Source organism: Phragmites australis, chromosome 2 (genome assembly GCF_958298935.1).
Source record: "Phragmites australis chromosome 2, lpPhrAust1.1, whole genome shotgun sequence".
NCBI classification, from domain to species: Eukaryota; Viridiplantae; Streptophyta; class Magnoliopsida; order Poales; family Poaceae; genus Phragmites; species Phragmites australis.
The window spans coordinates 48,535,704-48,563,326 of NC_084922.1; the positions used below are offsets into that span (position 1 = coordinate 48,535,704).

At 42.0% G+C, this 27,623-nt stretch overlaps 2 protein-coding genes and 1 pseudogene across 2 annotated transcripts; 1 reads left to right on the forward strand and 2 right to left on the reverse strand.

The window, feature by feature from the left end:
* Window positions 1-751: 751 nt before the first annotated feature.
* Window positions 752-8,257, reverse strand: LOC133909452 (AP-4 complex subunit epsilon-like). The gene is made up of 11 exons (XM_062351888.1): window positions 7,404-8,257; window positions 6,693-6,878; window positions 6,333-6,548; window positions 6,123-6,233; window positions 5,615-5,812; window positions 5,381-5,512; window positions 4,815-4,871; window positions 4,620-4,736; window positions 3,549-3,626; window positions 2,711-2,854; window positions 752-2,296 (listed from the first exon to the last, which is right to left on the reverse strand). Exons 1-11 carry the CDS (start codon window positions 8,004-8,006, stop codon window positions 1,226-1,228), a joined length of 2,913 nt encoding a protein of 970 aa, XP_062207872.1. The 5' UTR covers window positions 8,007-8,257; the 3' UTR covers window positions 752-1,225.
* Window positions 8,258-9,798: 1,541 nt separating this feature from the next.
* Window positions 9,799-16,142, reverse strand: LOC133909453 (uncharacterized). The gene is made up of 14 exons (XM_062351889.1): window positions 15,916-16,142; window positions 15,165-15,430; window positions 15,045-15,079; window positions 14,874-14,952; window positions 14,701-14,779; window positions 14,295-14,375; window positions 14,096-14,226; window positions 13,322-13,375; window positions 12,727-12,886; window positions 12,021-12,240; window positions 11,172-11,279; window positions 10,901-11,026; window positions 10,680-10,731; window positions 9,799-10,237 (listed from the first exon to the last, which is right to left on the reverse strand). Exons 2-14 carry the CDS (start codon window positions 15,366-15,368, stop codon window positions 10,088-10,090), a joined length of 1,479 nt encoding a protein of 492 aa, XP_062207873.1. The 5' UTR covers window positions 15,369-15,430; window positions 15,916-16,142; the 3' UTR covers window positions 9,799-10,087.
* Window positions 16,143-19,001: 2,859 nt separating this feature from the next.
* Window positions 19,002-20,297, forward strand: LOC133910212 (lectin-domain containing receptor kinase VI.3-like; annotated as a pseudogene).
* Window positions 20,298-27,623: the final 7,326 nt, after the last annotated feature.

Sequence of the window (27,623 nt, forward strand, 5' to 3'; positions counted from 1 at the left end):
CTACGGTACCATGAGTGCTTACCGCTCTATGAGAGTGGTATACGTTTATTTTTATAAATCTTTTTATCGTAGGTCTATTTATTTAAATGTTAATGTTAGAAAAAAAAATAAAAAAAACTCGTGGACCTGCTCCTGCGTCTCGTTTCCGCGGGCCCAGCTGCCGATTCCGCGCGGCCTCAGTGACATATTTTTCGGCTACGGGCCTGCGGCACTCATCGGCTGCTACCCGCCCCACGCACGCCGAGCCGGGACGGCCCATCGCCGCGCGCTGACGGAGTGGCTAGCGCCTGAGATTGCAGCATCTGGGCAATCAACCAGTACTGTCCAAGTCACCGTTGCATCGGCCGGCCTGTCGGCAATTCAAGGCTAGGATGTTACCACTCGTGCCCCCGGATGGCAGCATTTTGTTCTTACGCAGCTACGCTTGGGGAGAGCGCTTGCACAGCTTCAACCTCGAAAGTTGAAATTGTCATCGACCCTGCAATGCCAACGAGGTGAGTCGGCTGTATGCCTGCAACCAATTTGTATGGCACAAGGGGAGAAGAATCTCGATGCCACAGCAACAAAAGAAAGGACAATGACCTCAATTATTTAGGCTCTGCCAGGGCATAACTCACAGATTATAACCGACATTTTTTACTACTTAATACCCCATGACTGTACATAATTGCAAATGAACAAGTTTGAATGAAATTTGTAAGGAAAAAAACATGACGGCAATGCTTTCATCAGCTAAAAAACAACACGAACGTGACCAATAAACTAACATTTTATTCCACCAGTTCCGAAGGAGATGGCACAGGTATTCTAGTTTCCAGTGTCCAGCTACTGTATATCCAATTATCCAATGCGGAGAACTCTAAAAACACAGATGCAACAGGCCCCTCCCAGCTGAACAAAAAAGGTCCAGCACACGCTTCTGGACCACGGTCTCATGTACAAATTACACATCATGTGAACACATGTACACTAAGTCTCAGCAGGAAATTACCATGTGAAAAACGCAAGAGGAAAAAAACCCGCAGCCATCCACAAATCACAACAGCAGAATCCCTCCCAAACTCTCCTAATTGGGAGGGGAAAGGTCGTGTCCTGTGACTCAACAAATATACCCCTTGTCCCTATGTCCTGTGCTGATCAGATCATCACTGTTTCAGCGATCAGACCATGTTGGAGATAAACTCCATTCACCCAAAGATAGCACGCCTAACATCTGGCATATCTTCTAGCCAAGCAAGTCCTTGAAAAGATTAGGATTGTCTCCTGTTGGCGTTACGCCTACATGCCGTGCAGTCGCATCTTTTTGTAATGCATCTTGAAGGTTAGGGCCCTTCTTTGCAGCCACTGCAGTTGCTCCTTTAAGTGCATTGTTTGAATGAGCATCGCCTAGCGCAGGTTCTGCGGGTCCACTGGTTGCTCCAGTTTGTAAATCGTCCGAGAAGATTGACATAAGATCAGGAGTTTTCGAACTGCTGGTGGCTGGAGTTTCAGAAAGCACGGGAGAGGCTGACGCTGGTCCAAGGAGCCCCTCTAACTGTGAGAAAGGGTCAGCCGATGGAGGACTTGACGAAACTGGCTCACCCAGATCCAACAGATCAGGTGGTGGGGCAGCAGGGATTACTTGCTCCTTGACAGGCTGAGGTGCCACATTAGTGACAGTTACTTTCTCGGTCGAGGGACTCTCCTTTGCTGTCTTTCGAGAGGCCTGCGCTCTCCTATCAGCTTTAGCAGTTGAGGAACCAAAAAGTGAAGCAGCCAGCCGTTGCTTTTCCGCTGAAACTTCCGCATCCTGCTGTCTCTTTGAACCGTAAGAGGACTCGCGTGTCTGTGAACTTGTTGACCCACCCCCATCAGAATGAGAGCCCCCATTAGCAGCTTGTTGGCTCGATGTTGAGCTTGAAGGTGTCGAAGAGGAGGAATATGTTGGCCTTCCCCATTTCTTCTGAACCCCATCAAGGCGAAGTTTGACACCAAATTCGCCAGAACGTGCATCACCTGACGGCTGGGACCTAGATGTTTGATGGTCTTCCTTATAGTAGCCTGGTTCTTGAACTGGAACCAGATCAGTAGTTGGCGTTGAAATGCTGGCTTGTGAGGTTGCTAGAGGCAGCGAAGGCTTAGGTAGCTCATAGGCCTTGAATCTAAGAGTATGGGCGGATGTCTCCTGTTGGTCTTGGCTTCTGTAGCTGCCAGCACTAATCACTCCGGAGCGTTCGCTCTCCGGAATGTAGGAGGCCGCACCCTTTTCCAAGGCTAGCTGCACATAACCGTTTAGAAACGAGAGATTTCTGTCGACCTGCAATATTAATTAATATTAATAAAATATTTAGCTTTTTTTCAGATAATGCCAGATCCATGTGCACAAAAACTCATAATAAAACTGCATCTATTTTTTGGATGGTATCACGGTAACACTTGGGATCTCAGCCTTTGACATTGACAGAGTAAACAGATTTGCAGTAAATATGCCAATTATTTCTGATTTGTGTGATGCCTAGGCCAACAAATTATAGATCACATGTGACCTGAAGCTAAATTTACACTTTAACTGCCATATGATTGCTAGCAATTCAGCTTGACAAAGCTTTGCTCCAACATTGTATTCCTACTTGTGCAGAAAACAGACAAGATATGCCAAAACATTCACATTTCCTAAGTAAACTAGACAATAGATGTACCAGGCAAAATTCAAAGGAAGTCCGAGCAGTACCTCAATATCTTCACAGCTTGCATCTGAAGGCATTACAGTTTCAACAGCAGCTTTGTCCAAGCCTAGTAAAGCCTGCAGCTCATATGCCCGCTGCTGCAAGTCTGTTGAATGGGAAGCTGACAATTCATCTACCAATGTTTGACACTGCAAAAAACAAGAGTGGAAGATTTATAAGTACTTAACGTAAAAAAAGAGAGAGAGAATGGTACCAAATCCACAATATTTGCTTTTGTGGCTTCGCAGCAAGCAAATTTTATCTGAAACAATTTTCTGGGCCCTCCCCACCACGTGGACTAATTTACATCACATACATATGTACGATTTCCTCTCATATAAAATATCGGTTGCTTTGTATCATTCAGTGCTGAATCATATATTAGATCAAACAGTGCTTTTGCTTTTTTTGCCAGCGAATATCATGATAATAAATTATTTTGGCAAATGATTTTCATCAAATTCTATGCAACACAGGCATCACAGGATATATGACAGTTTGAATAATCATGAGCTTACTTTAGTCGGTGGTGCTCCAACTTTGCAGTGCAAGATGATGTTACCTGGTCTATGCTTAGCCTATTTGCTTGTGTTCTTAAATAACCAGCACTACAGCTCTAAGTTCTTACGGAGCAAATGCATCAAACAAGGAGATTAGATTAATATGTTGCATGTCAACGTGATAAGAACTCAGCTAGCACAAATTTTCAGTTATCCTAGCTTCCAGGCATGTTAGTCTCATGAAAATAAGATGCTCTTTCAATAGTTTGGCTTGAAAATGGACTACAACTAATGGATAATAATGAAATCAGGCCATCTAAAAAGGTACAAGATTTTGATTTACCTCAGGCAGCATATCAATCTTCCTTCCAAGAGCAATTTCAAATGCCATTATCTTCAAAATTGCTGAGATTGCATAAGCCTTGAAAAAGCAAATGCAAATAAATAATAACACCACATGTCAATTAAGACATGCAAAAAGGCTTATATCAGCAGCAGAATATAGACTTGTAAAATGAAAAAACTCGAAAAAGAACCAATCAGTAATAGCCTGTGTCAAATGCAAGCTGTAAAAATGGTTCTGCTTCTCTTGTACAAAGACTTTAGACGAATTTGAATATGAGGAAGAAGTTTCGTTCATGGACAGCCTGATTGGTTTACATCAGTATAATTTTGCATGTAGAAAATACATATATATGTTAGATTGGCAACAAAGTTTCAACCTGGCAATTGACTGAAGTCAATACTACTGCCAAAGAATTGACCAATAGATCGAACTGCACATTAAGTTTTAGATTATCCAACAGTAATTTACCACACTGAAAATTGCAGGAAAAAACCATAAACGGTACTATAACCAAAACTATCTCAGGAACAATTTCAGATTGACCAAATCAACTCCAAGCGTGTAACATTCCCCAGAACTAAAACGGCAGAGCATTGCCTTTACTAGAACCTATCTTGTCATACTTCAGTACAGAGCGCGCAGGACATAAAGAGGCCAAGGTAAGTATCTACTATATAAAACACAAATTGGTTCCCGCGTCACCTCTTCCTCTACTCTCCTCCCATCTAATAAAAACCCCTAAAATTTGAATAATTTACCCACTGTTACCATCTACCCTCGTCCTCTAGCCTCCCCGCCTCGTTACCGGCTACAAACATGGGACCCGTTTTACTAATAAAAATAAATGAAGAAATTAGCAGATAATCTCCTCCTTTTTGGATCCTATCTGAAATCAAACTATTACATCGCTCCCGACGTATCCGTTCGGCGGCGCTCTCATGGCGCATCCACATCTCCGTACCTTGAGTTCGTGCTTGATGTTACGGGTCCAATGTTTGTTTTTTTCGTTGCAACGCACGGGCGCTTAGCTATGATCAATGAAACATGAGCTGAGCTACAAGAGCATACCTTGACAGTGTCATCAGTGAGGTGGGCCTCTGCCACATCGCACAACTTCCCAATAATATACGAAGCCGAATATTTCCCATCTGCTGTTCCATACTCTCCCAAAACCCAGCATATTATCTAGAAGTAAAACTAAATCTATAAACTGCCCCCAAAAAACTAGAATATTGAATAGGAAGGAATTGGGAAAATAACTACCTGCAGAAATGAAGAAGGAAGTTTTGGCTCTCCCGCAATTCGGAGATAGGAATCTACCTATTTAAGCACAACAAAAAAAAAGGTGTTATTGGCAGATCAGGTAGAGAGAGAGAGAGAGAGAGAGAGAGAGAGAGAGAGAGAACATGCAGACGATCTAGAAGGCTGTTCGAAACATTGGTAACAGACTCTAGAATATCAAGTTGAATAGCATAACAGGGACTGATGCATGAATAATATTCAGAAAATTTCCCTCAACTGTAAAGCTATTCTTTTGGGCCAATCCTTTTCAAATGGGAATGTGAGGAGAAGTTTTTCTCATTTGGATGGTCCAATTCAGTCCATTTCTGCATGGTCAGCTAAAGGTGGATTCACCAAGCTTAATCAAGGCACAACTTAGTCATGGACACTTTAACATAAGCTTACCTTTTGTTTTCGACTTTTCGTAATTTTAAGATTATTGATCGACTGGAGATACTAATTATGATAGAGTATGTGTTTATTCACAGTAATTATGTTCAGCATTAAGAACTTGGCTGCAATGAATTTTTGAAGTTCAGAGTACATACAGCGGATGATCTTAGTTGACTGTCAGCACCTTCATCCTCCTCTCCAAAGCCCTCAGCAATAAGTCGCATCAAATTGTGTGCCACTCTGATGTTGACAAGATCTCCAGCATGCTCAAAGACTTTATTCATGGTCTGTAACGAATTAGAGGAGCAAAAGGTTCTACTGTTGAGAATTAACACATGAAAACTACACCGAGTGCTCGACAACAAATAGGCCAATACCCATGTAATTACCTGGATGAACCACTGATTGCTGGGTGCAAATTGCTCTGCAAGTTCAACACAGCGTGATGCAATTTCTGTCTTGTAATGGTGATCGGTAATGTTGATCATGTACTCAATCATCCTATCAACAATCACTTCAACATTTGTTGACTTTGTCATCTTATAAAGAAGCTCAAAAGTCTTGCGCTTCAAAGTGTCATCAGGATCCTATTCAAACGGCATCCAGTGAGTGAGAAACCGAAAGTGCAACCGAGAAAAAAACACAGTGATGAAAAATGCTTCATTGCTGATACAAGAAATGCATCTACTGAGGTTGGAAACAACCATAAAAATGGATATGACATAGACATTCCTGGAAAAATTAAGTTCTTCAACTAGGACATGATTACAATAAAGGGCCTTAGATTCATTCTCTTGCAGCAAGGAACAAGCATATGTACTATGGATGGCAGCACCATATCAGGAAATCCATTATTTGCCATACATTTCCAAGTGCTTAAAATGGCATATTTCTCACCTCTAAGCAATCAATAACAGCCAATTGGTGCTCTTCCGCAATATCTGGATTTATTTTGATTAACCGGCCAAGAGCATCAATGCCCATGTACTTAAGATTATGACTATCACTCTGGAAAAAACGAATGAGGTGATCAAGTGGGTTAGCCTCCAAATAGCATAATGGCATGATCGGCACTTATTTCTCCCATAATAATGATTCTGTGCAAACCTTCAGAAACTTTGATGTTGTTTCAGCTGCAGCCTCTAGCATCTTAGGGTTTGGGAAAATGGATGAAATACAGCATATGCATTCATACAATATAGCATTGCCAATGTTGCTTGCGGTGTCACCCTTCCTGAATATGTCACCCAAGACCGTGTACATATGTCCACTTGCTTGTTTATCACCACTACCCAGCACAGCAAGTATCTTCAATAGTTTTATCTGCAGATAACAACAACAAAATATAAGGGAAATAGCATGGTGCCAATTGAAGACTCGAAGCCGCTAGAAGAAACATAATGCTTAACGCTCCTAACAACCTAGCAACACTGAATACTTCAATTAAATCCAATAGAGCTCACATACCTGAACAAATGGTGCGGGCATTTGGTGGTAATCATAGGAAGTAGGAAGCCTCCTCTCGGCAACTTGTTTGAGGATGTTAACAAAACTAACAACCAAATCCTTGTACGAATTTGAATCTTCCAAAATCAGATCATACAGGGGACACAAAGTTGCACCCATCACCCCAGGATCATTATCACAGAGCCTCTGCGCAACAATAAGCATCACTACTCAGAACCTCACTCAGTACTCTGTGTCGCAATTTAAGATAAGGAAAGTTGTTCTAATTTACATGAAAGTATGGAGGATAGTCAACACGTAGTGCAAACGAAAGAAATCCATGTGTGAAAGCCCAGATATTTGGTCCAAAATTGCAACCTACGACTAGTTGATATATCTTAAATGGCAAATTCTAAACATCCCAGTCACGTAAATGTTGCATCTTGAGACTAATAATGACAAATTTCAAGCCAAAAAAATGCAACTGGAGGCAATAGCTACTCGCCCAAACTCAATATACAGAATGACAGAGAGACAGATATTAAACACAACATCCACTTTAACAGGTATACAGGATTAATAGTAGGGCGTCTTTGAGATAAATTTGTACTGTAACAAGCTAATGCATGACGAGGACGAGCTAGTTTTCTACTTTTGTTTTAGTTATATGTTATATAATAGAAGGTCGACTTAGAAAAGACAATTAGAAAAGGAATGGAGAAAAGTTTGGACCTTGCGGAAGTTGGAGACAAGGTGGGAGACGGAGGAGGCGGATCGCTGGTAGAACCGGTGGAGCGCCATGACGGCCTTCTTCCTGACCGCCTCCTTGGGGTGCGCGAGCAGCTCTACGACCTGGGGCAGCACAGCGGGAATGGCCTCCTCGCCGATGAGCCTGCACGCGGCGGTCAGCGCGGCGCAGATGACGAGGTAGTTGTCCGACCTGAGGTCCTTCTGGATGGTGTTGACGACGAGGATGACGAGGTCGTGGCGCTCGTTGAGGAAGAGCGCGACGGCGAGGTAGCCCGTGCGCTTGAGCGGGAGCGACTCGTCGTGGGTCATCTTGACGGCGTGGATGTGGCCGAAGGAGGCGTCGTGGCCGAGCATCTCGGCGTAGACGAGGCGGATGAGGAGCTCCTTCATCTTGCGGCGGGGCACGTCGGGGTCGGCGAGGCGGCGCTTGAGGTGCTCGAGCTCGCGCGCGATGATGCGGTCCTCCTCCGCCTTGGAGCGCGCCTCGCCGATGGACTTGACGAGGTCCAGGAACTCCTTGGACTGCCCCCACCCGCCCTGCGACCCCATCGCCAGCTCCCGCCCGATCGTCCGCAGCTGCTCCATTGCGACGCCCGCTCAGGTGGGAGGCTTCCTCCTAGGGGGCGCGTGGGGCTCGGCGCCCGCCGGCGACGGCGGAGGAGTCCTGTTGGGGCTGGGTAAGTGAGGTGGAGATCTGGATCGGAGTGGGGGAGAGCCGGGGAGGTGGATTTGGGTGGAGATCGGGATCGGGATTAGGGAGCGAATGAGGGTCTAGTTCGACTTCTTTTTTTCCCTTTCTTCCCCTTGGTTTTACTCCTACTCGGGTCTGTATTGTTTGCAAGATACTAGGCAAGTCTTGTACTGTGTTATCTCTCTTGTTTTGCTAATTGTTAGTTTTTAGAGTAAAATCCAAAATTATATAATATATGTGACAATATTTACCAAAATAAATAATATATCGTCGTATTTATAATTTTAGCATTCATATTCCGTAACTAATTTATCAAAACTAACTTTCGATACACCGTACGCAAAAAAAACACATGTCCAGCCATATTCAGCATACGAAGTACCGAATATGGCATGGTCGGCACCTTATATGCTAAAAATCAAATATATTCAACACATGAGGTATTAAATATGGGCTACAGCTTGAAATGGAAATCTTTTAACGGGGGAAGGAGTGTCATATTCGGCACCTCGTGTGCCGAATATGGCCTGTACCGGCTGCGCGCGCTTCGATACTGTCATTGTATACCGGAAACCTCATGTGTCAGTACAGGCCATATTCGGTATATTTAGCACCTCATATGCCGAATACACATGATTTTTTGCATATGAGGTGCCAAATATATACTACAGTGCCATATTCGGCATTTTATATGTCGAATACACTTGATTTTTGGTATATAAGGTGTTGAATATGGAATACAATGACATATTTTGCACCTCGTATGCCAATATGACTGAGCCCATATTTTTTCGGTTTACGGTGTACCGAAATTTAGTTTTAAGTAAATGATGTGTCGAATACGGATGCTAAAATTATAAATACGATGATATGTTATCTGTTTCAACAAATATGGTCACGTATGTTGTCTAATTTTAGATTTTAACCTCCTTTCACTTGTTGGGCCATTTAGCAGTTTTGCACACCAATTTGCAAGGATTTGTTGAACTTTTAAAGATGCAGCCTCTATAATGTTGAAAGTGTGGACTATACATGTTAATCCCAATTTTCAACAATAGGGGGAAAACCAATAAGTTGAAATTAAGTGACTCCATTTATTTATGTGTGTCAAATAGGAGCTTCATGTAATGGCAGAATATAAATAATCCACAGTTCGCACGTAGTGTCCTACAATAAAGATATTTTTTAATCTGCAGCGAAGAAATTTTTTAATCTACAATTCACATGTAGTATCCTACAACAAAGATCTTTTTCTTAGTGTCTCACAACCAATATCACATAAGTGTAGTATCCTGTAGCAAAATAATTCTACTTCTCATTTACTTCACTTCTTATTTTTGCTATGTAATGTGTTTACTGCACCAGGGACAGGGATTCGCTGCAAGCTCAATAAGACAATAACTCGTTATCGCGCTTCACAATTTTTTTGTTGACCGACATTCCGACAATATTTCACAGTGCAAGATGTTTTTTTCTTGCCACAGATGTCTGAACGCCAGTCAATTCGGTACAATGATACATTAATCTAGAAACTAATAAGCAATATTTATATTACATAATAAAATAGGTAAAAGACACCATGAGCTACGAAAAATGGCCAAGGCACCAGTTGTTTCTCTAGTCTCGGGTAACCCAGCTATAGTCAACTGCAAACTCAATTCAATTCGACTGAATGATAAATCAATCTAGGAAAGTAATTCCTTATCTGAAGATTATTCAATCACATACAGATGAAAGTCTCTTGCCAGATATTTCCATCAAAATTACACCAAGGACACAGTAAATATCATCTATGGAGCTCACAACGCTCTAGGCCCAGTTAGTTCGCTATAATCTAGAGCTGCAGTGAGTTTCTTAGACAATTTACAGCTGATAATTTACTCGATTCTCCACACAAGGCATCGATGATACAACAGCTTCCAAAACAAAACCACAGAAGGTATTATGGTCGCAAACGAGCTCAGTTCACCAACACCTAATCAGCCTCACCAAGTCCATCGCTGCCATCGCCTCTCTTAGTTATCAGAGCCATACCGCCGCGTTTCTTGCCATGGGTTGCTACCTCTGCATTTTTCCTCAACACAGCACCAGGTGAGGGATACGGTCTTTGTTGGAACAAAGGTCCCTGTAAAATAAACATAAAAAAGAGGCTTCATGGTTCTGAATATGGGACACTACCAGAGTTTGGCATCTATGAATGAACAATAAGATATTCCATGTTTGTAGGGGAATCCCATAAGTAATAGCCTAAGCGACTTCCACATAATCCCGAGTCCCCCATAACACATCTGCGTGAATTGCAGAGAGCAGATACAAATTCACGACGCAGAAAAAGTTCTTAACGCTCAAATAACGACGATCTGTGGAAGCCGGTCATCAGATTCTAAAACTTCACATTTAATCTGCAGAGATCTGCCCGTCCACCAAAAAAGTTGTCCACATTTTACCACAAAAAATATTGGCAAACATGGCCTCCAAAGCTCAAACTGAACAGTCCCTTGATGTTCAGACAAAAGGGTACGCAAACTAGCGGCAGATAAAAGAAATTTTGCAACCAAAGAACATACAGATGCAGTAGTATCTGCTGCTCGTGGTTGTACACCCTTCAAGCCAACAACCCTGCAAAACAGTAGTAAAGCTCTATTACTTCAGAGTCAGATAATTTATTATGCATGCATTCTTCCGTGGTTGGTCAAGATAAAACAGAAAAATATCCTAAATGCAAACACCGGGAAGCTTGTGAAAATCAACTAAATAATAATTAAATAGGAAGAGAGATGTCATGTACCAGCCACCCCGTGGAGCATCTGAGTAAGAACTTGGGTCCATCGGGTCAAGTTCATCATCATCGGGGCGATTTCTTTTGCAGTGATCTTTTCTGTTTGCTTTGCCAAAGGGAGGTTTTGAGCTTGATCTGCACGTAAATGACATGATACTTTTGTGGTTACATATATGATGGGCGGAATATTTTTGCAACTTAAAGTAGCATATAGAGCAAATGGAAGAAGCACGCCCATTCAGGGAACCCATTAACACGTCAAATGCAAATCTCATTATACCTGTCCTTAGCTGCAACATTCCCCTGACTTTTGGGAGCATTGTTACCACCGGAGTGCATCGTATTGTTTGGGTAAGAAGGATACTGTTGAAAAGGAAGATTTTGAACCCTGCAAGGAGTATTTACAGCAAACATTTAGCTATATTTCTCAATATTTATTTATTGGATGTGGCGTTATTAATACCTTTATTACTTTTACTATATTTTACTATTACTAGTACCTTTATTATTATTATTATTATTATTATTATTATTTTCTCGTCATCTTTCTGGTTGGATCTTGTGGGCTTCACTTTCATCTCTAGTCTACCCCAACTTACTCGGGACAAAGGCGCTGTTTGGCACAGCTTATTGCTAGCTTCTGCTTCTCAGAAGCCATAAGCTAAAACAAATAGGGTTCTGAAAAGCTGGCTTCTGATGGAATGACTAAAAGCTGATAAGCTGATTGATAGTGGCTTTTTTGGCTTTTGGTGTGCTGAGAACCTAAAAATTTCTCGTAAAAGCCAATACCCAAAAGCCAAAAGTTATAAGCAGCTTTCAACAAAAGTCCATAAGTTTCAGCTGTGCTAAACAGGGCCAAAGGCTTTGTTGTTGTTGTTGTTGTATGTGGCATTAATAATAGTTCACAACACAAAGACAAGACATGAAGATTACATATGGTGTTAGAACTGCTAGCACATCGGTCAATGATATAGATCAAGAATTACTTAGATCACGGAGATAGGTTCAAAAGTATACTTTCAGACAAAATAATGTCACCTATACGAGAGAAATAAAATTATAGATCACCTAAAAGCTTCACAACAAACCATTTGACCTACTTTAAGGGGTGAGATTATCAATTAATTACCTGGTGCAGTGATTGCAGTATCCCCACTGCTGGACAAGACCAACTCCCCATCCACCACAGCCCAAACATCTCTGCATTTGAGAGTTCCAAATATCTGCATTTTGTGTGACCGGCTCCACTGAAGTGTTGGTGGGAGCATAAGGTGCAACAATTGCATTCACAGAGGTAGGAGGCTCCCACTGTGTGGCCTGTGTCTTTGTATTATAATAGTATTTGTGACCTAAATTAATGCATATGTAACATTAAAATGAGGATGGTAAATCAATTCTAAAGTGGTAAAGCTGACATTGTGACGCTTAAAAAGATAGCGCGTAAGCATCCCCCACCCCCACATGCAGTCATGCACACACTCACAAAACAAGGAAAAGGCATGATTTGGTTATGGAAAGGTCTTCTGTGATTATATTGAATGTTCTTAAGGATGGTTATCGCTTCTGTTAAAATAAAGCGATAGTCAAGTTGGATGCGTACATAGTCCAAAAGAAAAGAAAGAAACAGTGCAGGGTACATTGGCCAATCCAACTCAACTTCCCATCGATAATTTAATGTATGACCAGTTTCTGGCCTTGGAACTGGAAGTTTAACATTCTTTTGGAAGCTTCAAAAGTTTAAGGCTAAAAATGCACATGAGCCAAAAATTCTGAAATAAACAATAAAATTGTTTGCTCTTACAAATAAAATATAATCGATACGAAAGATCTGGCACCTGTTGATTTGTCGATTGCCTCCTCCCAATTCTCTGGCAAGGATGGAGAAACTTGATGATGCATGGTATTCACAGCACTGCCAGGGCGATCCCATTGACTCACTCCAGTGCTTTGATTGTAGAAATAACAAGCACCAGTCGTTGGGTCCTTTGCTTCAACCTAAAGTCAAACAAGTTAGCCTTAATGCGGAAGAACCAACTCTTGTACAGTTGTACACTTGTAATACCTCTCTTGATCCTTTTGGACATGAAAACAATCTTGTATACACCTTGAACATTACCTTTTCAAATTATATGTTAATAAAAAATATTGAAAAGATAATGAACTGGAGGTATTTTTTGTTGAGAATTCTATTAATACAGAGGTACTGCTATGATCATTTAGAATGAGACAGAGGTACTGCTATGATCATCTTATTCTGAAAAAACAGTGAAAACACAACGAAAGTTGTTTTCGTTTGATGGAACCCCCTATACCAGTCCACTATAAAACTGACCCAAAAAACATATATTGGCTAAAAATATCAGCTTGATAACCACATACCTGAACAGAAAAATAACAAAAAGATAAGAAAATACTTGGGCACAAACTCACCCAACCAGTAGGCAACTCTTGGGGAGATTTGTTCTGGCCTTCGTGAGAATCCACCTGTAATCCAGTGCACAAATGCATTAATTAACACAAAAATGTGCTACATGAAATAGCAACTGTGCATCAAGGTTGCAGAAGTGTAAGTTAAGGCTAAAGAAAAAAGGCATATTTTCCTCCCTTTTTCAGTATACCGATTACTAACAAATATCCTCAGTCAGTAACTTGGTATCGAAAAAAAAATTCCGCTGTTCTTCTGGATTCTATGTTGGCATTAGTGGACTCAGATTTCCATATAGCTTTGATAAATTCATATGCCACACAATATCGTCTCCAAGTCTAAGTGATGTGTACACACATATTGAGAAACGGATAACTAGGATAACTAGATCGCCCTGTCTAGCAGGCTCTGATCTTTGTTTATTTCTTGCTTGCTTAATCCGAAACACGCTGCTGCCTTTATATAGGCGATTACATTTATTTATTTATATAGGCGATTACATTTATTTATGAAAGGAGATAACTAAGGAAACCTTCGATCTAAACAAGGAAATAACTAACCAAATCTTCTCCAACTAAACATGGAAGTAATAACTAAGGAAACTACTTAATTCCAAACTTTAGCTAATCTGTTGGTTGCATTCCATAACAACACATGATACTAGATTATATCAAATGATTCATGACAACCACTGAATAATAAGACCATGCCAGCACTAGTTCAAGATTTTCCCAACCACCAGTATTGAGTTTCCAATTTCCAAAGAATTAGTAACTTACATTTTGTGTACTCATGCTAGTCATATTTGCTGTCTTGTCTTTGAGAATTCCCCTTGCTCTTAACCTCTGCTTCAAAAAATCAGGGAGATCGTTTGCACATTTTGCTCTATCAGCCTCATCTCTAGGTTTATCTGAAGGAAAGAACATCAGTTAACCTTTTCTTATAATAAGCAGCAAATAACCTAGAGATGCAGCATACTCATTTGAGAACTTGACAGGTTTGCAGCATAATAAGCACCGCCTCCGGGTACACCATAGCCATTGCCAATTTCAACATTGCCTGTAAACATGCTCAGCCATCAGGTTTGGCAAAGAGATACCTCATTATATCTTTAAGAAGCAAATTGGTAAGGAACCAACTGCTTCATAACAAAAGACAATGTGTAACAAATGTAAAACATAATGAAATGATAACCAAATGACTGCAATTAGCAGAAAGAAACATATGTTGTGAGATATAATTACTAATCCCCATGGCTAGCGCTCAGTACAGGTTCAAAATCACAATCATCATAGTTACTTATCCACTCTTGAAGTGGAAAAGTGAAAATGGAGGAACAAATAGAAAATAGATAAATACAGTATTATCATGGGAAGACAATGACCATTATTTGGATGAAGTGGCTTCCCCCTTTTGTTTGCCATCTCTGCACGATGATCAGCTGCCATCTTCAGTAAGTGTTCCTAAGAAACCAAGATAAAGAAAATGACTCAAATAATGAAAATCATACAGAAACACATAGCATGGAAAATACATGAAAGATTCTAGATCAATCACCTTCAATGCACTAGGGTCACGACGGCTCGAAATCAAGTCTTCCCCATATTCTGTAGGTTCACTTGTTGCTTTTGCTTGTCTGATGGAAAAAGAAATGCAAAGGAAACAGCAATTGCAAGCAGCTGCCAATAACTAGTGGAGATTTAGAGAATGAAATGGGACGAAACAAACCTTTGATTTTGTATGACTTGCTGGGTCTCAATGTCCTAGTTATCAGAAACAACTACCAGCAATCGATAAAAAAGCAACATAACTGCAACTCTCAGAATGTAATCTGGAGGATATGAATACCTGCGTGTGAAGGACAGCCTCTTGGACAGCAGCTTCAATGTTTGCTGTACTACCATTACCGTTGGCACTACCATTATCAGGTCCATTGTCAAACGATGGAGGATAAGGATGTGGACCAGGATGGAATTGTGGAGGGTGATTGGGTGGTGTCTGTGGCCATGTTCCTACACCAGGTGGTAATGGTTGATTCTGAGAGTGGTCCATGAGTAAGCACCAACCAAATGCGGCGTGCCCCTAGCCCAACCTCGCACACTTCAGTCCACAATCTGCAACAAGCAACCAGTGTAGCAACATCAACACACAACTAGCTAAACAATTCATATTGTTTGTCCCTAAAATCACATCAACACACAACTAGCTAAACAATTCATATTGTTTGTCCCTAAAATCAAACTCACACAACATATTGTCTAATGCAGGAATGTAACGTTTAGGAAAATTCCGTTCATGTCTTCACCACTGAGGCCTAACTCAAGCTTGCCTCACCAAAGAGTTTGCCTGCCGCTGCATCCTACTAATATCCAAATCCATTCAAACTACAATCTCCGAACAGAAACCGCACACGCATCGGCTAACATCACTACAGGTTCTAAATTTGCACCGCAAACATACCAAAACTTAAAAGCCTAATATTAACATCTAACGCAAAAAAAAAATTGTCGAGCAAGCGGAATAACAGGAGCCGATTTAGCGCCAGATTTCGTTGCTCACGGACACCGCAGATCGATCAAAGCAAATTAGGGTTCCTTACCGACAAAAGGAATCAATCCCAGGTCCGGATGGATCTCCAGTTCATGCCAATCCAAAAGCGCAAGAGGGTGGAGAAGACGGCGACGTCGACTGCGAGAGAAGGGTTACTTCGGGGTGGCTGCGTGCTCCGGTAGGAGGAGGCCGGAGCGGGCTCGTCGGCGCGGACGCTCGCGAAGGGGTCGTCGATGGTGTGAGCGATGCTTTCAGGTAAGTGCTGGGCCGGGACTAATTTTGGCCCAAGCGCACCTGTCTTGGGCTCTTGGCTAGGCCCTAAGTCCGAGATGAATTGATCAGCGGCCCATTTATTCGTTTACCTCCTCTGAAAAAAAAAATAGTACATGCGCACGCGTGTATCTGTTAAAGTTATATGTACAGTTTAGCGGTCGCGCGTAACCATTAAAGTTATATGGACAATTTTATTTAGATATATGTTAGAACGTACTCACGTGAATATATACGGTGTGTGTATGTGAGTATGTGTATAAATCTGATTTGTACTTTAAAAAATATTCGTCTGACACAAACGCTGAATAAAAAATATGCGATTGCGTTTACCAGAAGTTTGGAAAAAAAAATTCAGTTGCACTTACGTTTTTTCCTCAGCGTTTCAAAAAACAAAAAAGTCTGCATTTGCCGTGTTCATCTGCCATATACTAGTATTTCGTGCATGCTTAGTTACAAGTATACTTCCAAGTTTTCAGCTCTATCCTGTTTGTCCTGCACAGTGTGCTATTGTTTACCAAATTCAGAAATATTGTGAAGCACTTGCATATCATCACATCTTGTGCTGTGAAATCCATACCATGACTTAAAGAGGGGCCACCACCCCCCATCTCTTTGCAAGTAGGAATCTCCTGCTGCATCCGTTGGACGTCGGCATCCGCTCTAACCAGCAAGGGCCCCAGATTTGCGTCTTCTTCTGGTCCTGCTGTTCTCGCTTTCAGATTCTTCCAAGATGTGTGGGGGTATTGCTAGATTATGACCACTGCTCTTTTGATATTCATGCGGTTGTTTGTTGCTCGCTCTTTGCAAAAGCAGCAAGGCTACCATGAGATGCTCGACAATGCCCCTGCTGTATGATACGTAGGTGCCATGAGTAGATCACGCATAGATGAGATATCAGCAACAGCAAGCTCACCTCGTGATTCTGCAACATGCATGTTTTTTTTTTTGGAAAAGTCTATTTTACACTTTTAAACTATCATAAAAATCCGATTTTCAACTTTAAACTATAAAATCAGACATCCTACGAGCCTAAAGTAATGAAACCGAATAAAATACCTCTTAATACCCAAACACCACGGTTTCTACAGATGTGACAGCGGTTTTGCTGACGTGATGGCAGCGCACAGGAGGCAAACCAATTAGAAAAAAAGTAAAAAAAATAAGAAAAATAGGGAAAAAAATCAGGAAAATTAGAAATAATAAAATAGAAAAAATCAGAAAAAATTAGAAAAAATAGGAAAAAGCAAAAGAAAAAAATCAGGAAAATTAGGAAAAATAAATAATTAAAAATTAAAAATCCGTTTTAAGTGTTTTTACTATCACAAAAGTCTAACTATCAAGCGACTGGATTTAGCCATTATTATAAATGCTGAATTTCACCGAGGTTAGGATTTCAAGATCAGAGGTTAAATATTAGGGGGTTTCCATGGATATCAGGTTTAGAGGGAAATCCCCCGATCCCTAACCTCCCTCTAAGCCAATCCTTCAATCCAGCATAGTACAAGCTTCAATGTTGATAATAACAAAATACCGAGGAGGTGGCCATGAAGAACTTCGAATGGAGTGTTCCCGAGAGTAGAGTGCTGAAATCTATTATACCAAACCTCCACGAGTGGAAGCCATTTGCTCCATTATCTCAAACATGTATGAACAGTACAACTGAGAAATTTTTTCAAATAATGATTGAGACGTTTCATTTGACCATCAGTCTAGCGATGGTTAGAAGAGCTCATAAGCAGCTGAGTATCTATCAATTTGAATAATTCTTGCCAAAGATTACTGGTAAAGACCCAGTTAGGAATTGTGGATTTTTTATTTTTATTTTTCCATTTTTTCTAATTTTATGAGTTTTATTTTTTTCTGATTTTTCATGGGTTTTTCTTTTTTCTGTTTTTCTTTTTCTATTTTTTCCTGATTCTTTTTTATTTTTCTGATTTTTCTTCTGTTTTTTCCTAACCGGTCTGCCACGTGTGTGAAACCACTACGTCATTAAAACCATTATCATGTTGGTAAAAATCAGGGTGGTTTGAGTGTGGAGGGTATTTTGTCCGGTTTCGTTACTTTGGGAGTATATGATGTCTGTTTTTATAGTTTAAAGTTAAAAATCGGATTTTTGTAACCGTTTGAGGATGTAAAGTAGATTTTTCTCTTTCTTTTCTAATCTCCAGTTAATTCAAGTCAACTTGCTGATTCCCAGACATTAGTAAACTTGCTGCTCCAGATTGTCCAGTGATTGTTACTAGGAAACTGAGTACATAATTCTGATCATCTGGTGCCATCACCAGACATGCATGTGCTCTATCAGCATAAACGACCCCTCCATGATCTGACTAGCAATTCTGCAGCAGCTTAGATATGTTCCCATCTGATATGATGGTACTGCACATCGAGCAGCTAAGATTGTGTTATTCAAAGCAGGCAAGATGTATCTACGAATTAAAATTTATCTGCACTACATGCATGCTAATAAGATCATGTTTAACAAAGCTAGAGCTTCTAGCTCACATCAAATCTTACATTTATAGCTTAAAATTAAATAGTTTAAGTCTATATTTTTAGACTTAAATAGAAATAAAATAGCGCATCTAAACATCATCGGTTTATCTCAACTATAGCTTTACAAATTTCTAAGTTAGAAATACCCTATTTTTAAAAAAAATTAGAGCTGAAACTATACCAAATAGACTCTAAAATAGAAACTCTTTTACAGTGAAAAAAATACCCACACTTTAAGATATCATAGATTAAATCTAACCATCTCCTGGCTTAGTTATTTTCATAATTATTTCATTAAGTGATTAAATTACGACCACTGCACTTAAGGGTTAATCTCGTTATTTTCTTCGCCCCAAATCACCGCAGCCTCTCTTGATCCGGATCCCAGCCGTGGACGCCGCCGCTCGTCGTTGCCTTCATCCGTGGACGCCCGGGGACACCGCCACCCGTGGACGCCGCCACTCGAGGGCCAGCATTCCCGTCGTCGTCCGCGGCTCCAGCGCGTCCCCGGCGGGTGCGGCTCACTCGGACACCAACGGCCGCGGCTTGCGCACCTCACCGGCTCACCGTCATCTCCTCCGACCTCGGCGGCAGTGGCGGACGTCTACGTTGGCCTATACGACATCCGGCTACAACTCCTGAACCGTAGAGAACTCAGGCGAGCCTCGGGGGCATGCGGCACCGGAACCTGGTCGAGCTGCGCGGGTGGTGCAAGCGCGGGCAGGACCTGCTCCTGGTGTACGAGTTCATGCCCAACGGCAGCCTCGACAAGCACATGTTCGGCCGCTGCTGGTGTGGGAGCAGCGTGTCAGAATCCTCAGGGGCGTCGCCTCGGGGCTGGTGTACCTGCACGAGCAGTTGGAGCAGGTGGTGGTGCACTGAGACGTGAAGACCAGCAACGTTCTGCTCGGCCCGGACATGGGCGCCCGGCTCGGCGACTTCGGCCTCGCGCGCCTCTACGAGCACGGCGTGAACCCCACCACGACGGGCATCGTCAGGACGCTCGGCTACATGTCGCTGGAGATCATTGTAACCGGCAGGGCCACCACGGCCACCGACGTGTATGTCTTCGGCGTGCTGCTCCTCGAGGACCATCGATACCGTCACCGGCTTCAACCTGCTGCGTTGGGTCCGCGACTTCGGCGTCAAGGGCGACCTGGTGCACGCCGTGGATGAGAGACTTGAAGGGTGCTACGACGAGGAAGAGGCGAAACTGGTGCTGTGGCTGGGTCTCATGTACAGCCAGACGCGCCCGGCGGCGCGGCCTAGCATGCGGCAGGTCTGCTAGTACCTGGACGGCGAGGTGGACATGAAGGAGGAGGCCGTGCTCATCTTCTCGGACACCGGCTTCGTCGACTTTGAGTCGCTGGCGTCCCTAACGTGGTCTTCGCGCGCGGACATTGTCGCGGCCTCGCTGGAGGGTGGCCGATGACTGGTCGACTCTGAACATCAGGTTCTGCTCCTGGATCGTATCATATGTTTGTGCAGCTGTTTGCCATCACAGTGGATCAACTTGATCACCCAAGCTTTGTCCAGATGAATCCCCGTCATTATGTACTCCTACGAAAGTCGATGAGATGGTTTCATTCCTAAGAGCAGTGTGTACTACTATCCACTATGTACCTTCTATATTGGGACACCCCAGTATCAGTTAACAGTATTTCAGAGCAAACCAGAATACTCACAGAACGCAATTTAACATGTTTGAGATGACACAATTGAGAATAGATGTCAACTCAGATATACACCGGCTGTTCAAGTAATTGTCTAGAAAATTACAAGCTTAGATGCATAAGAATAGTTTATGAAATCAATCTGTATAATAATACAAGCCAGGGTGCAGGCCATCTGAAAAGGAAAACAAAAGTTGTTTCTTCTCACAGGCCTCCAGGAGAATTTGCTACGGCAACAATAAGAGACAACTGCAAATTTGCCACTGCTAAGCAGGCATGTATCAAAGAAAATTGTACAATCAAATTGTTGAAGTGAGACTAGATAAATTAGCAAAAGAAACTTGTATAAAACAAGGTATTGGGCAGCTTCTGTTAGTTCACATAGACTTGGGTTACCAGTGAAGTTTTTACAATGCTATGCGTGAGCATTTGATCCTAATGATCCAGAGATTTGGTTTCTGAAACGACAACCAATTTCAATCTAAATTAGTCAAGCTGGACACATCACATAAAATCCTCTATAAGAAGTCTGTAAAAAACTATGCAGGGCCTAGATTGGTCGTCTAAGACAAATTATATTCATGAAGGTGTTCCATACTTTCATGCAAATAGGATTGTTCGATTACATCGCATAGTACAGAATTCTGCTAGCTACTCTTCACCACTGATTTGATCAGTTCTACTTATAATCATCATTCAACAATGACTTTTTTTTCGGAAGAGAGAGCTTTATTAAAACTAGGACTAACACACTCTGGAGTAGTGGCAAAAGATGAAAAGACACACAACTCTGACTCGACCTAATGGCTAAATGCGCTAACTCGTGCATGACTTTATTCTGCTCTCTCCTAATCTTCACAGTAACCTGTTGTTGCAGCCGTTGTCCTTCCTATTGGGCATCACTCGGCGTCCGCCTCCTCGCCCTGCAGCAGCGGCGCCGCCACCTCATCTGCTTGCGCCATCCTCCTCTGGCCCGCAACGCTGATCCCCTGACTCAGTCCATCGCCCCGATTAAACGCCGCCTCTCCTTCGCTTCTACTACTCCCAAGGCGCGCCGCATCCTTCCTCCTCCAGCGTCCGCTCCCTCCGACCGTGACGCCGCCTGCCGCCTTGACTTGGAACCCAAGTGCAACATATCCTACTGACATCTGAATCCTCGAGAAATAGATGACCAATGCCCTGCTTAATGCTGCACATCTGCAGAAACTGACCACCCATTGCTCTTCAAAGTTCAGAGCCAAAAGCTCGTTAAGGTTGCTACTTGCTGCATTACTTGGGTTGCGAAATGCAATTCAACTTATGCATTGATCTGCAGCATACACGCCATGGATGTATGATGATGTATCTAAACGGTCGTCAAAAATCAAAACTTTCCGGATTCCTGTTTGCATTGGGCCAGCGTCAGAATTCCCGGGGTCCACGAACAGGACTCTGGCGGGCGGCGATGTGTCCAGTCATCCTCATTGTCATCGCTGGCATTGACACTGTCAGCGTCGGCCCTGAGCTTCTTGATGCACCAGATGTCCTCGTCGCTGGAGAACCGGGGCCAGTGCGGCACGGCGGCCGCGGCCGGATCGTCGGGCCCGAGGTCGGCCGCCATGATGGCTCACGTCGGGTTCTTGCGCGTGCCGGCAGAGCGAGCGCACGAGCGACGGGCCCTCCGACCTAGACATGCGGAGGCTGTAGAGGAGGTAGGTGCCGAACGGCCAGAAGATGTCCGGGACGGAGGGCACTTGCAGCCACGGCGCGTGCCGGTCGAGCGCGCGCACCGCGGCCAGGGACACGTGGAGGAGCGTGGGCGCGCTGCCGACGCGGAGGCGGAGGGAGCGCGTGGCGTCCCAGACGCTGAGCAGAGCGAACGACAGCGGGAGCGCCGGGCCATCGGGGCCGCCGCGCTCGATGGCGAGGTACGTGTCGAGCGTGAGCTTGTGGGCGAGGAGCGCGGGGAGGTCGGCGGGCAGGAACTCGGCGGCGGCGGGTGGGAGCAGCGCAGCGTAGGCGGTGGGGGTCGCCGACCGGGCATCTTCTTGTTGGGACCTCGCGCGCGTCGCGGCGGAGCGGGCGGCAAAAGACGGCGCGGAGTGGCCGCGGAGGAAGCGGCGGGAGGAGTTTGAGGTCGTCGACGGATGCCCTCGAGGTCGTCGACGTCGACCACGAGGCTCGCCTCCGCCATCGCTTGAAACGGCATGAACCGCTTGGTAGCGCACAACGAAGGAAACCTAGCACGATGAAGAACCTAGCGCATAATAAACCCATCGATATGAATCTATAAAAAATAATTCAAAATTATGATTATTACTTTATCCTATTTAAATTTAATTATTTATAAATCTACTACCCATTCTATTTTCAATATTACTCTTATAATACATAAAGATAATATTATGATACAAGAGACGATGATGAATATCATTAGATTGATCTAAACCGTTCTATTAAAAAATTAGATGCTTCATATTAATAGTATCCACAGTAAAAGTTCTCTAAAATAAAACCCGTCCTAAAAAAGAAGAGAGAAAAAAGACCATTCAGTTCTGAACTTCTGATCCCCCGTCCAAGTGGCTCACGCTCTCCGACAACTGAGCTAAGCAATTCTTCTGACAGCCATCAGCCATGGAAGAAGCTACTAGCTGGTGTTCAAGTGAGCTGATGGCAGCGTACTTGTGAGACTCGAGTGTCAAACGAACTCCAATTCCAGGGTGTCTCACAAATTATCCAAGAGCACATGACCTCACCTCACTTGAACCACGGAAGGGCCCCAGATTTTTGTGTCTTATTCTCCTCCTGCTGTTCTCGCTCTCAGATTCCAAGAGTGAGGCCATTACAAGATTCTGACCCCTGGTCGTGTAATATTCATGCGGTTATTTGTTGGTATTTAACAAGGCTACTCTGAGATGTGTTGACAGTGCCCTGCCCCTGCTATGTTGTGCAATTGCTGCCATGAATAGATTTGTCGCAGATGAGATATGATATATCAGTCAGCTTCCCTCGTGATCCTGCAGCATTTTCTATAATCCCAAGTTGATCAGGGTCAACTTGCTGATTCCATCTGCCTTTAGTGAACTTGTTGTTCCAGGTTTTCCGATGATTGGTAGCTACCTAGGAAACCTCATTCACATGTCTTTCTGCACATCATTCTGGTCGCAAGATAAATTTGCAATCTGAGTAGCAATTTTGCAGTACTTTAATACTTATCTAATCTGATGACACTGCACGTCAGGTAAGATAATGTGATGCCAAGTTAGCAAGATAAAGTATGTAGGTATTAAAATCTACATGCGCTACATGCATGGTAATATAATAAAACAGAGTCCGTTCGGTTCTGATCTGCCGCCAAGTGGTTCACCGTCTCCGTTCTCCGATAATTGAGTTCATGTGGGCGCGGTCCGTATGCATCAGTATGTTAATCGTACTATATTCACATGGAAGCAGTGGAAGCACACAAAGTCTTGGATCATGAGCAAGAGTGATCACTTCCATCCGGGCCACTCGAATTCTTCAGAGGTATGTTGCGTGCAGCTAGCTTCCTCTTGCTAGCTAGTTCCAGTTTTGTCGGATGGTAAATGCAACTTGGCATGTCTTTACACATGCAAGGTCTATCTCAACAGTACATTTCTTACACCTAATTTTCATCTATCTATTGATTTTTTTATATTTTATAATTTTTTAACTAATCCTCTAATACAAATCTCAATACAAATAAGCAATACTGATAAGTTATATATTCGCATGTCATAGTGAAATTTTTGTGTTTTTGTCCCATAGGTCATGGCTAAGCTTATCGTTTCCATGATAGCTTTAGGGTGTTTATTTAGGTTTTTATTTTTGACTTCTAGCTGAAAAATTGTTTTTGCTATATATTCGCATATTATAGTGAAACTTTTGTGTTTTTATCACATGGGCCACGGCTAAGCTTATTGTTTATATGGTAGCTTTAGAGTCTGTTTATTTAGGCTCATGTTTTTAAGCTTCGAGTTGAAAAGTACTTTTGTTTTTTTAAATTTTCTTTTGGATTTTAGCTGATTTTTATAATAAATTTTTAACTTTCCAGCATAAATTTTTTACTCTCAACTAGTTTCTTAATTTCTAGTTTATTTTCTTAAAAACAGGATTTAGACTTCTCAGAAACCAATTTTTAGCAATCCTATCCCTTTGAGCAACAAACATACCCTCAAAGAATTGAGGCATTTTGAAACACTGTTCACGTGATCCATTTCTGATGTGTGCGATTTGTATCTGACGTGCTTCAGCGTCCCTAACCTTATCTATCAGTTTTTATCTGTCAGCTGAAGATTATCTTTTGCATATGGTCAACAGACACTTTTATTAAGAAAAGGATGTGCAGAGTGCTAGAGCACAAAAGCCGGACATGGAATGCGAGACTAGTGCAATCAAACCATCGATGGCTGGGAAACTCGACAAAAATGTAGTTCATTCTCAACCTTTTGTCTTCTTAAGAAATACGTGCAAGACACGTTATCGAACAAAATAACGGTGGACGCGTCAAATACTGAGAACTTCGTATCCAATATTTAGTGAGCAACACATAGGATATTCTGGTTGTGGTGATATGTTGTCGGAACTTCATTGTCACCTACACTCGGAAGTATCTGTCAGAACGTAGATGGTTGGGTGTTTGTCCTTAGTTATTGAGATAAAAAAAATAGATAATAATGTACATTAAAAAAGAGAATGAGACTATATGAGCTAAGTAAAAGATGAAAGATAATATAAATTATGTTTGATCGATTGGTTGATAATTTTAATCGGTTATAATCCTCTCATATTAAAATAATGATAGGTCTTAACCGTATAAGATCAAGACTTGTAATACAAATTGAATAAAATTTACATATATGATCGACTATGCTTTCTGATCTCTAATCTTCTATAACTAATATAACCTTTTATTCTACCACATAAATTCCCATATATCTACTAAGCAATCTTTATTGCAATTCGGCTCTCTTCGAGTTGACTAACTTCTCGATCCGAACATCTATTTGTGTCGACTAGTCGCCAATACGGGATCATTCGACGTATACAATAAAATTGAGCCGTTGAGGCAACAGCTAGTCTGTAGAGTTAAGGCTATAAATACCTCTCAACTCGATCATTTAGAGGTGCTGGAGTCTAGAGAAACTCATATTCACTTGAGAAGATATCCAAGTCACCTAAGTGCTTAAAATGATCATCCAAGGTAATTAAGCATATAATTAGAGTGGTTAGTGCTAATAGACCTAGAGAGAGTTGTGTCTAGGTATTGCTACCTAGAGAGGGGATCAAGGAGTGATACTAAGTTGTACCAAGTGGTACATCGAGACATTAGAGTCTTTTGACTCGCTGGCACCTTGGGTCTTGGTGGCTCAAGCGTGTTGACTCTTCGACTTAGTGTGGAGCGATGATAAGACTCTTATACGGGGACGCGGAAACCTTTATCTTGTTAGATCAAGCTCCAAAGTGAAGACGACAACAAGTAACTGGAAGAGGGGCTTGTGGTGAGGTCTTACTTTGGTGGCTTGGTGGTTCTACCCACTTGAGGTCTTGGTGGCTCAAGGATTATGATCGTGTACCGTTCGAGAGCTATAGCCTAGGTAGTTCCTCCAACGTAGACTAGAGGTGATGTGTATATCATGATATCATAGGATAAAAATCTCTCATGTCAAATTTGCTCTCTTTACCATATTTACATTTCCGCATTTACTTACTACCTTCATAGAGTAGCTTTCTATGTTTAGTTATAGATAAACCTTTGAACAGTAGAGTAAATACACTAGATGAACTTAGAGCATATTTAAATAAAAATTGTTACAGGTTTATCTTGTGAAATTTTTGGAGTCGATTAGTTTTAAGTGTCCTAATTCACCCCCTCTCTTAGGACGTCACCGATCCCTTAACAGCCGTTGCAATCTTCTATTTTTTGTGTGAGATAAACCAGAGGGACGCTACCTTAGTTGTAGATATTTAGAAAGCGATTTGTTGCTACTTGATTTATGATCATCGGCCTTTGGAACAACATGTACATCAGTAAGTGCATTTTCAGATTTGATCGATTTATTGCTAATAACAATCGGTTATTTGCCAAGCTCTTCGGTAACCACTTTCATTGAACCAATCTCAATAATATCAGTAGCAGTGGTCCTTGTTTCATTAATATTAGAATCTGCATTTGAAATATAAACTTCACTCTCATTGACCCGTTATTACTTCCTCACATTTTTAGCATGTCTAACATCACTGGATCGATTTGTGTGCCTCGATCGGTCATGGACATCACATAATATTCTATCAAACACCGACCTACTTGGTGTCGTTCATCCTGGATGAAACAAAGAAATTGTATAGGAGGAGGATGAATCCATATAACGTTATAGCTCTAAGTTGGGCAAGGAGGAAAAGGCATCAGACGAGACATCCATGATCATGGCGCCGACCCAAGTGGTGGGTAAATAACAGCAGTACGGTCCTCCTTTGGTTGATGATGATCGCACACTTCTTGCTTCAAAGGTGATCTTGGTCGCTTGAACATACTTGGTCGATTCACATGAGTTTGAATGGCCTCATTCTTCTCATATTTAGACAAAAGTTGCTTGAAAGTAGGCTTAAGCTTTTCAACTTTGTCACGTCCCTTTGCTTCATTAACCTTTCACTTTTCAACCTCCGGGCTTTTTGGTTTGATCATCTTTGGTTTAGCATTGACATGACCCTGACGGTTGAAGTGTTTACAATAATCTTAATTGATTCTTTGCCTTCAGGAGTCTTCTCAAGTAGCACCTCTCTTAACAAGTTTTTGTTCTGCTCCAAAGGTTTATGTCTTTCTTCACGAACGATTACGTTCTTCCTCTCGGTTGATTCGGCTTGAGTTGGTTGAATTAGAATGCTCTTGTATTAGAGATAAACCACATTAACCAGGAATGATTGATTGTCCACTTGCATCTCTGCAAATTTTAATCATCCTTTATTAATGGCCGACTGAACGTATTGACAAAAAATATTATAGTCGTTAGTAGCATAAGAATAAGAATTATGTCATTTACAATAAGCTCACTTCTTTAATTTTTTTAATACATAAATTACATGATCATGAGACAACTTAATTTGTTTCTCTTATAGCAAATGATAAAAAATCATATCACACTTTGCTACATCAAAAGTAAATTTAATTTCTTCTTATCGATTTTTATGAGGAATCAGCTTAAGAACAGAGCAAACAAATGGTTTAGACTTAGAAGACTAAGCCCATTCGCCCACACACACATCATAGTCATCATCGTCTGAATTTTCAAATTCATATTCGAGCATGTGAATATTAGGA